This window comes from Rhagoletis zephyria, unplaced genomic scaffold (genome assembly GCF_001687245.7).
Source record: "Rhagoletis zephyria isolate East Lansing unplaced genomic scaffold, Rhagoletis_zephyria_1.1 Rzeph_scaffold_02354, whole genome shotgun sequence".
In the NCBI taxonomy this organism is placed as follows: domain Eukaryota; kingdom Metazoa; phylum Arthropoda; class Insecta; order Diptera; family Tephritidae; genus Rhagoletis; species Rhagoletis zephyria.
The window spans coordinates 10,481-25,167 of NW_016159438.1; the positions used below are offsets into that span (position 1 = coordinate 10,481).

Sequence of the window (14,687 nt, forward strand, 5' to 3'; positions counted from 1 at the left end):
CCATTGTAAATAATTACCATTACTACATATTATCATCACCATTACTATTATCAGTATAATTATTATTACCATTACATTCTATTACCATTACCATTACTATATCCATTACCATCAATAATTTGCGACTAAAAATACCATTAAGGCTTGGAAAAAAAGTTAATTACTTTGAAAGTTCACAAAATTATATGTAATTATGCTACTAAAAATATGCTTTGCACAAAACTAGAAAAATTTCAATTTCGCATTTACCACAAAAACTTAAAAATTTTTCCATAATTCTATTTTTCTAATTTTCCTACACACTCACAGAAATTTCATTACCTACTTAAATCTAATTTGCTTCTGCTGCTACTTTTACGTACTACTGCTGTTGTGACATGCGAAAGAACCAGCATTACCGTCACTCATACGCCATGTAAGCCATTGCAAAAAATTAATAACACCCCAAAGAGCTGATCCTACACTACCCTACATACACACATACATACATATGTACCGTACGCCAACGCACTCCATTGCCGCTTGCATGCCACCAAGCGTAGCAACGTAAAGCAACCGAAACTGCAGCAGCAGAAAATCCCCCTGTGACACTTTGTCAGCTTTTGCGCTTTTGCGGCGTTGCGACAGTAATTTTTCTTGTACTTTGCAAAAAAATTCACATTTTTCTTTGCAGCATTTTGTGGTTTTCATGGAAAACATTTTAAAAATAAGATGTGGAAAAAAATTGTGCAGGCAAACAAATGTGCACCGCTGTGGAATGTTGTTGTCATAAACTATAAAGTTAGTGAAACAAAAACTTGAAGAAAGTGAAAGCGAATTTTTTAAAGCAGTTTAGTGTTTGAAATGCAAAAATATAAATTGAAATCGGAAAACTAATGTGGCGCGAGTTGGTGAGCTTAGTTATTGATGAAACTTTGATACAAAAATAAAGCAAAAATGGAGTAAGTATTTTTTTTTTAATTTTTATTAGCTTCATTTTTGTTAGTAAAAATTATAAATCATATTAGAGATATTTGCCTTTAATTTTTCAAAAAAAATAAAGATTGTACGGAACAAATTGTAAATAAGTTTTATTCTGAGAAAATAAAATAACATCAAAAACTTTAAATTTTTAACAAATAGGGAAAATTATAAATTTATATAATTTATAAATTTTATTTAAAATATTTGCCTTTATGTAAATAAAAAAGAAATATTGTAAATAAATTTTACTTAGACAAAATAAAATAAAATTAATAAATTTTCAAATTTAAAAAATTAGTGATTCGTTTTCCCATAAGCTTAAATATTTCGTGTAATTTTTTTAGATTTCCCTTTTTTTCTTTTTATTAAAATAAAAATTTCGTTTTTTTTGTTTGAAGTGTTCCACTATTTCTCCAAATATAAATTTTTACATTTAAACTGCATTTCAACGAAAAAACTCTCTTAAAAAATGGTGAATTGACTGACATTTTTTTCCTCTCCTGTGTTTTGGTCCATTTTTAAACAATAAAAATCTCCAAGATATTTTTTTAATCTAAATCTTTGTTTTTTCTAGTTGTTATATAAAAATGTCTATCGAAATTCCGCTGTAAAGTACGCGTACGCTTACAAGCACAATGCCTCGCCTAGGACTCTTATCTTAAGGTCCAACAAATTCGACTTCGGAACCGCTATTTAGAAATACTTATAATATTTATTATTTGGCATCTACACTTTTTTCACTTACACGCGAGTAAATGCTCAACTCCCCTTAAATTTTTTATCAACTCCTCTCTACTAACACCTACGCAAGTAACAACCTCGTTACCTACACTCGATTCACCTGCCTGGCGTTGCTCTAAAATTCGTACAAAATAAATGTTTAACAAATGGTTGACAGTAAATTGACAACTTTACACCCATACAAAATTCATCAGCTTCACTTTAGTGTTACTTGCCGCTGCTGCATGTATGTATGTAAATATGTGTGTCACTTTACAAGTGAACTCAAGTGCGAAATGTCATTATTTGCACACGTACATACGTGAATACGTGTATTTATTACAAACCACTTTGACATCCATTACCGCATCATTACTTGCGTAATTGCATTTATACGTTGAAATAAAAAATAAATGTATACAGGTGTACATATGTACATACATATATGGGCGAGTGTGTGACAGCTGTTGGGAATTTAGCACTTTTATGAATGTACATATGTCTACATTCCCTAAGGAAATTGTTGTTGTCGAAAATCGTCAGATTGATTTATTGTCAATGCCGGTAGATTTTACTGATGTGCGAATTAAATTTGAACACATTTTTTTTGCTCCCATTAAGATTTCACAGTGGCAGCTGGAATATTTTCTTTTGTAGGGGAGCCCCAGTCAGATATCAGATGATTAGAGGAAACTAGGAAAGAGCCGGTATTGAATGCTGGATTCGCAAAAAAATGCATTAAAAATCATATGAATCTTTTTTTTACTAATTTTCCCTGTATCTCCAACACGTTCATCTACCAACGTCCGCGGGTAACTTAGCTTTGAGTAATTTGCTAGCTTCTGAAGTTACCAACTGCACGTACGTGGGACTAGGGGCTGAAAGCGTGCCCAAAAAGCAAAATTTAAGAATTAACAACAACCAATATGGTCGCTTGCGAGCTACACACACACAACTATTTTACCAACAACAACAAAAATCTTTATCAACAACAGAGCAATCGTCACTTTAATGCCATGACCTTCACATATGTATGTTCCGCATGGTCGTATGTGTGCAACCAAGTAAATATACATGCATATATCCGAGCATGTACCCTGCAGGGAATGCCCGAACTAGCCAACCAAAAACGAACCAGTTCGATAGTAACTAGATCCCTAGAACCTAGACCAGTTTAAAAGCAGCGAAATGTGGTACGTTTAAAAACTACTATGATTAACTTTTTAAAACTACAATCACTTGCTAAGAGTGAAAAGCTGCTGCCAAGTCCGATTTTTCTAAAAATTATATTTTAATGCAAGCAGCAAAAACAATTGGAAATGAATCGTTTTTTAACAGATCGAACTACCTATTTTATCTTTAACCATTTTTGTTCAGTGATACGCAAATTTGCGCGGTTCAAATAGTAACATAGTAACAGAAAATGTGGCAAGTCCCAAAAAATGAAAAAAAATTAAAACACTTTTCATTAGAAATCTATATTTAAGGTGATGAATTTAGAAGTGGTTCGAAACTAGAAGCGCACGAGTTCAGAAGTAGAAATTTTCCCCACAGGGTATGTCCATTTACTGTAAATACACTAGGGTATATCTGTATGCCCCTATGTGTAACATATGTATTTTTGTGTACAGCCATTAAGCATTGCCAGCATTCAACATCCATATAACAAACAACGTCTTTCTCTAGTGGCATGCCATTGTGTGTCCGTCGCTGCGCTAGTCAGTGTGTGTGACTGTGCTTGTGTGTGAAAATTCACTTAACTTGATCGAATTTTTATTTCACACTCTCTTTGTTTGTATCTACTGTTCTTGTTGCTTCTAGCGCTGGTCTTGTTGCTTCCGGCTTCATTTCGCTAGTAATATTGGTGTGCAGAAAAGCGAGGTGTGAGCTTTCGAGGTCTAAAACCTCACTTGAAATTTTCGCAATAATTACGTTAGTAAAGTAAGAAACAAAACGTGCGTATTTATTAAGAAAAATTTAAGTAAAAAATTTATAAAAAAGTTGATATGTATGTATTTGAATAACTACACATGTATGTACGTTTTTGTGCAAAATATAAAAAAAATAAAAAAACAACTTTTTAAAAATTTAACATAAACTTTTTTGTAATTTAAAAACTGGACTTAATTTGTGGGCATACATTTTTGGTCATTAAAAAAAACAGGGCATAATTTTTGGTGGTTGAAAACCTGCACGTAACCTTTTTTTTAATTTAAAACCTACAGGCATAATTTTTGGTCATTAAAAAATGGCCAACATTTTTTGGTAATACGAAAATACGACTTTAATGTTTGGGCAATTCAAAAAGTAGATATACATTATTTTTTTTAATAGCCACATATAAATAAAAAAAAATAATGTACTAAATAAGAAGAAAAGAACCATTTAAAGTGTATACAATTTTTTGGCAATTTGGGAGTTAAATAAACTATTAAAATATTAAAAAAATGGCTACAATTTTGTTTTTCATATAAACTAGATAAAAATTTTTGGACTTTAACTTTTTTACTTTTTTACTTTGGACTTTAGATATAATTGCTAGACAAATGTTTTTGAATATATATTACTGGTCCTCCGAGAACTGAAATTTTCAGATAATGCAAAATGGACTTAAAACTTTCGTTAACCTAAAAACTGCAAAATATATATTTATATATTATTTTAATAAACAAAATTTTTTGTGATTTCAAAATAGGTTAATTTAAAATTAGACATAAATTTTTGGTAACTTAAGAACCGAAAAAATTTTTATACAAGAAATAAATTTTTATTTGAAAAGTGGACATCTAAGTGGACAAAAACGAAATATAAAATAGGAACTTAGACCCTTTTCCTTGCAAACAAAGTTTCCTGGTGCATTCAGAGTAACATAACAAAAAAAGCGAATATATATGATTTTAAAAAGAAAAAACCACCAATGCATTACTGACTTTTTGTTGCTGTTGACATTGGTTTGTCATTCTATTTTATTTGCTTTTTATTCTTGCCTGGTGCCGTATTGTTCATTTTAATGTATTTATTTTGCATTTCACTGAATTAAACACAATTTGCGGCCAACAATAGGCGACGAACAACAAACACACACACACAAACACACGCGCTCACAATGGACTAGTGGTGAATTAAGCATTGTATGTGGTTCTAATAGTAAAAAAACAGCAACAGTTACATGGCTCGTAAAGCGTGCGGACAAAAGAGAGCTTTATACATACACGTATGAATGTATGTATGTATGTGCATACATATGTATGTAAATTCAAATTGAGCGATTTCTATACATATACTAGTGATATCTATGTACATATGTATGTATGTATGTGTGGGCGCCTGTATTCGTGGTTCTATAAAATGTCACAAAAATCACTTATCTAAAAATTTCTAATTAAATGTAACAATGGCATATTGAATACCCAGTAATGGTACTCGTATTGGATGCAGGCTTTTAAATTGCAAAATGCATAACATGATGCAAATGAGCAATTGTACTACGCATGTATATATAAGTGTGTATGTGCATATATACATACATACATATGTACCTACATATATTCATGCCATGCTGCACTTTTCGATTAGTGTTCACTTTGTTTTGTAAATAGAAATGTGTGCAATTATTTGGACAAGGGGACATGCATGCGGTTGGACCAAGCGGTATGCTTACGTAATTAACGGCTCTTAAATACTTTGTAAAAATTTTAATATTATTGGAGATGACAAAAGTTAGCCTTCACTTAGTTTAGTTGTAACTATTTGCGACGGTGTAGTACCAGGAAACCGGCTGTGGCAAAATAGGGCAAAAAGTGAAGTGTGAAAAGAAGTAATTTGATTATTTGAATTGTGTTTTTTATCGATAACTATTTTTTCGGTAATTGTCTAGAGGAAGGACAATTTAAAATTTGAATTTAAAGAAGATTTGTTTTAATATAAAACAAAAAGCTAATATATGTATGTATACACACAATGTGCTACATTGTGAAAATTGTAACCCTTACGTTTTTTAAGTTTAAGTTAAGTTTCAACGCATCGATATATTTTTTATTTTTATTTATTTTTTTACTTATGAATAGACTTAACGATATATTTCAGGTACTATTTTTTGTTGGTGGCATATTTTTGTTTATTTATTCACATATTCCTATATACTATGTATAGATTTATCGTTTCCTTTACGGAGAAATTTACAGTTGTTATTGCAGCCAAAATCATCGCACATATGGATATCGATATTGTCGTAGATATATTTTATCGAGTTACTTTCGTTCGACATTATCGATATCACTGTTGTTATTGTATTGCTTAATTTTTTGCATATCATTTCTTTATCGCATTTTTATACGGTGGCTATTCGTATTCAAAAACGCATTCGATACACAAATTGTAATTTCGAAAATTTTTACTACGCCTTACAATCCTTGAATACCTCATTTGAATGGATGTTTTATTTTTTTATCGAAAGTTATCGATATTTATTGATATTTTTTGGTGAGTTATCGATATCGAAATCATAATCGATTTGATTGATTTTATATTGGTTTTTTTTCAAGCTGATATGGACGATTTTTTTTTCCTTTTTCGATATATATGTGTGTACCTTCGAATCCGATTCACCGCAATTGAGGCAAATTTTCAGCAGTCAGTATGTAGTATAATGATAACTGTAAAATCAAATGCTGATTGTTTACATTTATATGTAAATATGTACGCTCAGTAAACTGACTCAACAAAATGCTGAGCGCCTAAAAGTAGTCAAAAAGCATACAGAGAACTAAAAATGTAGCGAAATTCTAACACACAAAATGCTTTCAAAGTACATACATAACAACAAAATGCATACAGATGTACATATGTAAATTGCATTGCATTGAATGTGGGAAAAAAGTGCATACAAAAAAATATATTCCATTGGTTTCGATATGACATTTCTCTAAAACCAAAAACAAAAACAAAAAAATACAACCACCACTGTAGTAAATACTTCACAAGCCATACAACGAAAACAAAAGCACGTTCATTTAAAATTTATGGCCGCAAATTGTCAATACTCACTTTTCAATGTTACAACATAAAACAAAATAGAAAAAAATATGTATAAATAACAGAAATTTCGGTTGCACATGCAAACGAATTCCTAACATTTTTTGAGAAAAACATTTTACGAATTACTCATAGCCACTAATTTATTTTATTTAAAAAGTTGTACTTTTGCTTACTTTTTCAAAATCAGTTTCGTAAAAATTTTGGCACAGCAAATTTTTCACAATATATGCAACAATTTTTTCTAATATTTTCCGCTATTTTTTATAAAAATATGGTTTATTTTACAACAAAAACATAAAAATATAACTCCTAAACTTTGTACAAAACTTGCGAAATTTCAGCAAATTTTCATGCAAATTTTCACGTTTTTAATCAGATTTTTTGGAACTTTTTGAGTATGCAGTTTTGCAGCCCATTAAATTCTAGTAAAAAAATGCAAGTTCGGAGTTAGTCAAAAATCGCATTGTTTTTTAAAATTTTTTTTGTTGAAGTGGTTATGCATTTTTTCCATATAAAGTATTTTCGAAAAAAATTTGTTTTGTATAAAAGAGACTGCGTGAAAAAATTGCCAACAATCGACGGTAATTCCTAGCTACTTAAAACTTGTGCTTTAATTGAATGGTCTACAGATCTACAAACTCAATAATATTCTAAAAAATTTGCACAAAGTTTATGAATTATATTTTTATGTTTTTTGGTGTAGAATAAATCACAAAAAGTAATTGTGAAAAATTTGCTGTGCCAATACTTTTTGCCGGCAGTGTATGTACATATGTATACTTATAAATATTTTTCGAAAATATTTGGAAATAAATTTTTTATTTTCAAACCAAAAAGTATCTTTACAATTGAATTCAAATTAAAAGTATAAAAAAAGTGTTGCGAATTTCTGAATATCCTTAGAAATACTGAAATAATCCTCTAATTTCTATAGACTTGCAAAATTTCAAAAATTTTACAAACAAAAAATAAAAGCTGGCTTTTTTCGTTTTGTTTTTTTTTACCATATTTTATACACAAAACTTTTCAGAAACCTAAAATTTCAGATTTTTAGTTGCCTTAAAACTACAAGTAATTTTTAGAAAACAAATAATTTTTAAGAAAATAAATAATTTTTAAGCAAACAAGTAATGTTTAAGCGAAAAACAATTAATTCAATTCTCATATAAAAATTTAAGAGGACCGTTAATTTTTTCATGATCCAATGATCGGACATAAACCAAACACCTGTGAGACACTGCCTTTCCCATAGAAGAAGAATCATCGAAATCGGTTAACGTGGTCCAAAGTTATGCGGTACCATAAGTAAAAAAAAAAAATATATTTCGACAAATTTATTACCTTCCCAATTTTTGAAGTCGGTTAAAAATAAGGAAAACGATAACTCTGCAATTTTTTGTGACACTGTACCTTCTTTAAATGATCTGACTTGCAGCAAATGCAATGCCTCAATGGAAGGCTTTAAAAATTAAAAACAAAAAAATTCAGCAAAATCAATTCAAAAGCATAGCAAAACAATCTACCCTCCAGAGGAAGTTACGTATACGCACCGTACATCTTTAACTGTACATGCGCTAAGTAAGAGAACCGCCGCAAAATTTTCTCAACACTCTTGCTGCACATTTTAAGAGAGCGGCATTCACATTGACCGAGGCATTTCACTTGGCTGGAATGTTTGAAAATTTGCCGCTATAATAAAAACCAAAGCACAAATGGCCAAAGCGAGCAGTTGAATGGCGGCAGCAGCGGTGGTAACAGCCGAAAATTTACCGGTAAAAGTAGTGGTAACTGTTGTTTCGAAGTATAAAAAGGACATTCACACACACACACACACACGAGGTGTGTGCGGATATGTGGTAGTGAAAGTAAGGATAAACGCATGATTTTTTGTCGTTTTTAAATTTCGTGCAAGAACAAGCGCGCCCTTTGAATGAGTGAATTTTTTAAGTAATTACCAAAATAAATGTTTTGGTTCACTGATTTCAAACGCCGAAGAATATTTGTATGGGCTAATAAAAAATGGGAAAAGGCAAAAAGGGACTTTAAAAAAAGTTAAAAGCGCAAAAATTGCAAGTAAAAAGTTTTCAGCGGAAAATCAAATGAATAAAAAGCCAATCAAAGCACTCAAGCGTGTGACATGTGAATATGTGGAAATGTGCCTGTGCTTTTGCTGTGCGCTAATGCGGCAAATGAAACAACAACAAAGAAAAGACAACACAATAATCAGCAGCAGCAGAAAATAGCAAATAATGAAAATAATAAATATAAAATTTTATATGCACAAATACACATACATTCATACATACATACATATAGCAGTATATCCGATTTTGGTGAATTTGTCGTAAAAATAAATTGCGGTTAAACGCTTCAATGGCTTTGCTTTGGATTTACCTCTAACCAATACTAGTTCGCCGCCATAGCGTGACGCCAAACAATAGCTGACCGGTCGGTCGATTGTGGCGATCGACAGCCACAGCGGCGAGCAAATCCTACACAACTACATACATATTTGTTTAGATACAACTTAGGAATAAAACAAATAAACATACATACAAACAAGCATGTACAAATATTTCTTTAGCACTTACCAGTAGTGTGCGGTCAACTAAGTGTGTATTGCTTGTGTGTATCGCCTTTGTGTTAATGCTCGCTTTTATGTCGGCACTATAGCCAAGCATATGGTACACGCTGGTGCTGAAATGACAAAAAATACTTTTCCAATACAATTTGTGTGCTTCTCTGTGTGCTTGCATGCTCATGAAAAGTTTGCAGTTGATTGAAAATTGTAATTTAGTGCAGAGTAGTGGAAACTGGCAGAGGATATATTAAAGCAGTGAAAAAAACACATTAAAAATATTACGAAATTTTTAAGTGAAATAGTTGCAAACTGTGCGAAGTGATGAGTGAATATTTTTCTGGTGAATGCATTTAAATCGTAAAAGGAAATAAATTTGAGACACATAGAACATTTTCGCAGTTCATACTTTTGGAAAATCGAGAAAATAAGGCAAAAAATGGCTAAATTGAGAATCGTTTAAAAAATTAAATGCTCTAAGAAAATCTTAAAAAATAGAGAATTAAAAAAAGATTATATAAAAATATATATTTTTTTTTAATAAGTGAGAAAAACTGAAAAATTATTAAAAAATATCAAATAAAAATTTTATTAAAAATTTTTTTTTTCGCAAAAAATTCAAAGATGCCTGAAATGCTTCAATGGAATTAAAAATAATAGCTTATGTATTGAATCACTCAGGAAAATTTATATTTATAATTTAAATTTATATATATTGAAAAAATGTTGACTATGAAATTTAGGTGCTCAAATATAAATAAACAAAATTATATCAAAGTGGTTCTCTTTATGTAGGATTGGGCCAAGTTCTTATTGAAGTTGTTTGCTGAGTTTGAGCTGATGCGGCCGTTTTAAATGTTTTTGATTTCATTTAACACGGCCGAAGCAGCTGGTTCTCTTTAGTATACAAAAACAAAACACAGGAATAAAATGTTTGGTATGGAGATTTTTTATAAACTTTTTTTAATTTAAAATTGAACTAAATATTTTTTTAATATAAGTTTATTTTTTTAATATAAGTTTTTAATATAAGTTAATTGCAAAAAAATCGCGCTCTATTTTCAAGCTAAAAATAATAAAAATTTTTAAGTTTAAAATTGGCATACATACATATTTGTATATGGGTGTTTCCAGCGGAAGGTCCCCCCGACAAAAAAAAATAAAAGTTTTATATCTAACGTATTTACGGGCCGATTTGTCTGCTTTTTAAAATATATACTGGCTAGTATCATCTTTGCATAAAATGGTCTTCCTAGGTGGTGCCAAGGTCGAGATATTTTGAAAAACCGTATTTATGGTCTGATTTGGTTCGAATTTGGCGTATGTGGTTGAAACATAATAAATCATAGATTTCTAATAAATTGACCCTGAATTGGCGCTGAAGTCAAAATATAAAGTATATTCTACATAAAATACATGTTTTATTTGCGTTAAAAATTCATTTAAAAGCAATATTAACAAAAATATAACGATGGAAATTTATGTCACGTGACGCCACGTCACGTCACGTTTCACACTTGGGGTTGTAAAAGAGAATTGAAACAATTTGCATTAATTCAAAAAACTCTAAAAACAACTAGAATTGCTCCAAATCATATTAAAATAAGTTTCATGAAAATAGCCATCCACAATTCGCAGAGTTTTGCGATTTTGTAAGAAAAGAAAAAATCAACTTCCATTTTTTGTCACGTAACGACACTCTCTTTAAATGCTTATATTTCAGGACCAAGCAGTTCGATTGATTTCATTTTTCGGTTAAATATAGAGCTAATTATGTGCTATACAATGGCCCAAAAAAGTTAAAGAAACAAATGGTATTCCTTTTTTGTATCACATTGAAATCGTACGACTGTCCCGTGCGCCACCATGGGAATGCCCATATGCAAATACATATGTATTATAATGAATTGGGGATAATTTAAATTAAAACATTTTCTTAAAAAAAATTTATGGTGAAATTAAAGACTTTCAGGATTAAAAAAAGTTCTTAACTTTTATTTTCTGTAATTAAAAATTCTGCGTCTTTGCAGTTTTTAATTTTTGAGGTAAAATTTTTATATATTTGTGGCGAAAAAAAATTCTGTTCGCCAAACAAAAGAAGTAAAAAAATAATTGACTTTTAAAATTCGCACTTATAAATTTTTTAAAATAACAAAATTCAATTCTCCTTTATTTAATAAAGTTAATATTCTCCTTTGCACTACCTTAGAAGTAAATAAAAAATAAAAAAAAAATGTTAAGCTAATACAATGTTCTATAAAAAGCTGCATATTTTCATATTTCTTAAATTTAAACGACTTTAAAATTGTGATCTAATTTTTTTCCAAAAATTGTATTTCTTTTCTGTTTTGAGGAGTAAAATATTTTAAAAAAACATTCTACAAAAGTTTTAAATTTTCTGGGGTCGTTTGCTCAAGTAATTTTTAAAATTTATGTGCCTTCAAATCCAAATGTTGTCCTGAATAAATGTGATTGGAAAACATGTAAATTTTAAGAGCTATGTACTTGATAAAATGGCACGTAAAAATCTAAATTTTAGATAATTTTGATAAATGTTTTTTTGGAAAATCTTTTTTTCTTACATATATACATATTTTTTTTAGAAATCTGCTGCAGCTTTGTTGAAAAAATAAAATATAATAAATTTGTTAAGGAAAAATCTTTTGTTTTGCAATTTTAATAAGAATCATTTATTTTGTATATTTTTTTGTGCATCAGAGTTTTTACCATTTCATTTAAAACAACAACAAAATTGTAGCTCAAAAAATATTTTTCGATTTTTGCAAAAAAGATGTATTTAAAGCATGCAATGTTTTTAAAAGTATAAAATTTTTGAATGAACTAGAAAAGATATAGAAAACTATTTAAAACTACTCGAGCAACCCTAGTAAAAAGTGTAAAAAAACTTACAAAATGATCACCAAGCAATTTTGATGTCTTCAATCAAAAAAGACAAAGCAAGAACAATATCAAAATGTGTGAAAAATTGTAACAAAAATATAAAAATTAACCAACAACCCAGCGCCCAAAATCGCACCAATCGGTTGTACAAAACTCACAACTCCACCCGCACCCACGACACCGTCCTAGCCGGCGATGCTTTTGGAGCTCCTCGAATATGCCACAAGACTGCTGAGAAACAATATGACAACAATTATACTCGCAACAACAACGGCAACAGCAACAGCAACAGCGACAAATAACATCACAACAAATTTCAACAACATCTCCATCCCAACCGGCGCCACTCCCGTCGTCACCACTACCCTTACATCACTTCCGACCACACTACGCGACATGCTACCCGAACGTCCTGCCGCAACGACACCAGCACTCGAGACCTTTAATTCTACACTTAAGACGCTTTTTAATAAAACACTCGCCAATGTGGCGCAAGCTAATTTAAGCGATTACACCACACCGTACACGTTGCTGCCGCCCCTCAACAATGTCACTGGCATTAGCACGGGCATTGGCATCGGCACGGAGGGGAGTCCGTTGGATAGTGGTAGTGCAACAACGGTGATGTCGTCTGTTCTACCAACGCTACCTGTGACGCGCTATACCATGGAGGCGACTACATCGTTACCCGCGCAGACAGTGGCCACATTCATGGCGGCGGGACATAAAAATCGCGCCACGATAATTGTTTATCCTACAGGTGGGTACATACATACATACATACATATACATATGTACATAAGTGGTATTGTGTAGAGCTAAGTGCGAAAAGTACTGGCGTTTGCGATTAAATTAGGCACATGAAAATAGGTTGAACACCTGCTGAGCCTTGAGTGAAAGAATGGAAAACGAGGTTTGCGTCTGAATGAAAATAGGTAAAGAAACGATTTTGTTGAAAAAAGGGGTTTATGTACATATATATAGGTAGGGATAATTTAAACTGAATATGTCAAATGTATACCTAAAACAAACTTCGTTCAACTCTCAAAACCCAAAAGTGTCCAAGCGCGAATACTTCCCGCACCCCAACTAATGATTTTTACCTTTTTTCAGATGACTTCGAATCCTGGTACTCCTTATCAGACTTTATCCTTTGTGAACTATTTTGATTTTCATCTGATACTTCACACAATTAATCCTCTAGCTACTTGGTACGAACCTAGGTGGTGGGGATTGGGCTGGCATAGGGTAGTCTGCAGGGCTCCACCTCAGGAACTCAGCTAGAGCCACTCAGCAAATGTTGAGCCAACGCTGGCAACCTTCTGCTTTTTGTGGAAATAAGGGAAGGGACGGTTGGATGTGAGTAGAATGGCCTCACTAGTCGGAATGTCATATTTGCGGAGTAAGTTTTTAGACTATGTGTGGGCTCCGTTATTGGCCAACAATCCAGAGCAGTAATGCTACTGAACTTTCAGTAGATTCGATGACGAAGTCTGAACCGATGCTTAGTTCTGGTATCACGGTGGGCAGGAGTCCATAGAGCGTATTCAAACCTGTTCATCTGTCACGGCCCTTCAGGGATTAGAAGGGTGGTTTTGGTTTGTGCCAGCTCGATACGGAATTGTATTTCAACCCTATGTCGATCCAAATTACGGCAGAGGTTTCGAGTAGACCTCGAGCTCTACCAAGGTGGTTGGTATTCACATTTCACAAAGTTGATTGGTACCGATAATGATAATGCAGTCTTTTTGAGCATCGTAAGGTGATGCCTTCCTCGCCTGGGCTCACATAAAACACATCGGACCCTGAGCTGTCTTCCTTAGACAGTGCTAGTATTTGAAGTAGTTAAATTATAAGGATCTACAGAAAGGGATTGGCTCATAAAGTTAAATATTATTAGAGCTATGAGCTAAATAAAATTCGTTTGTTTCCACGAGATAGACTTTTCTGACTTAATGTATTCACAACTTAGGGTAAAAACATACTGTAGCGGTAACAAAGCGCATCGAGCAATGCGTCGATTTCAAACGCATATGTTTCAAGGGAAAAAGGGAGGTCTGGGAAAACCGGCGTCAGCTCCTTCTAGGGAAATTAGATCCCAAAGCACACACACCTCAACTCAAGGGCGAGGTGCGGCACCTGCTTTAAGGCTAAACCGGCAGGATGCTGCTGATAGAACCGTTGGAAAGGTTACGATTTTATTTCCCAGCCATAGTGACTGAGGGAATTAAATACAAATACTAGTCGAGGTGATAGTCGCTCTCCAAGTCTTTTGCTCTGAGAATTCCGACAAAAACTCCTCCATATAAACTACTACACCGATTCGGGAATACCTTTTTATAAAAACGGTACCTTTTCTTGCATGTAACCGGTGAGAGTATGTACATCATCCCTGCTAAAATTTAGCAGGTACACAAAAAGTGCCATAGAGTAAGTTTTAGATAAATAGAGTTTTAGATACAAAGGATCTGTCGTGCTTCACATTAAG

General features: G+C 32.1%; 1 protein-coding gene across 6 annotated transcripts in view; it reads left to right on the plus strand.

The window, feature by feature from the left end:
- The first annotated feature begins 8,458 nt into the window (after positions 1-8,458).
- LOC108366642 (location of vulva defective 1-like) overlaps positions 8,459-14,687 on the plus strand; it is a 34,533-nt gene continuing 28,304 nt past the window's right edge. The window contains exons 1-2 of one of the 6 annotated variants that reach the window (XM_017621095.1): positions 8,459-8,504; positions 12,144-12,959. In XM_017621095.1, coding sequence (XP_017476584.1) covers positions 12,395-12,959 — 565 coding nt within the window. In that variant the 5' untranslated portion in view covers positions 8,459-8,504; positions 12,144-12,394. Of the gene's footprint in view, positions 8,668-12,120; positions 12,960-14,687 lie in introns of all 6 variants that reach the window. The other 5 variants (XM_017621096.1, XM_017621097.1, XM_017621093.1 and 2 more) reach the window with 5 other exon arrangements.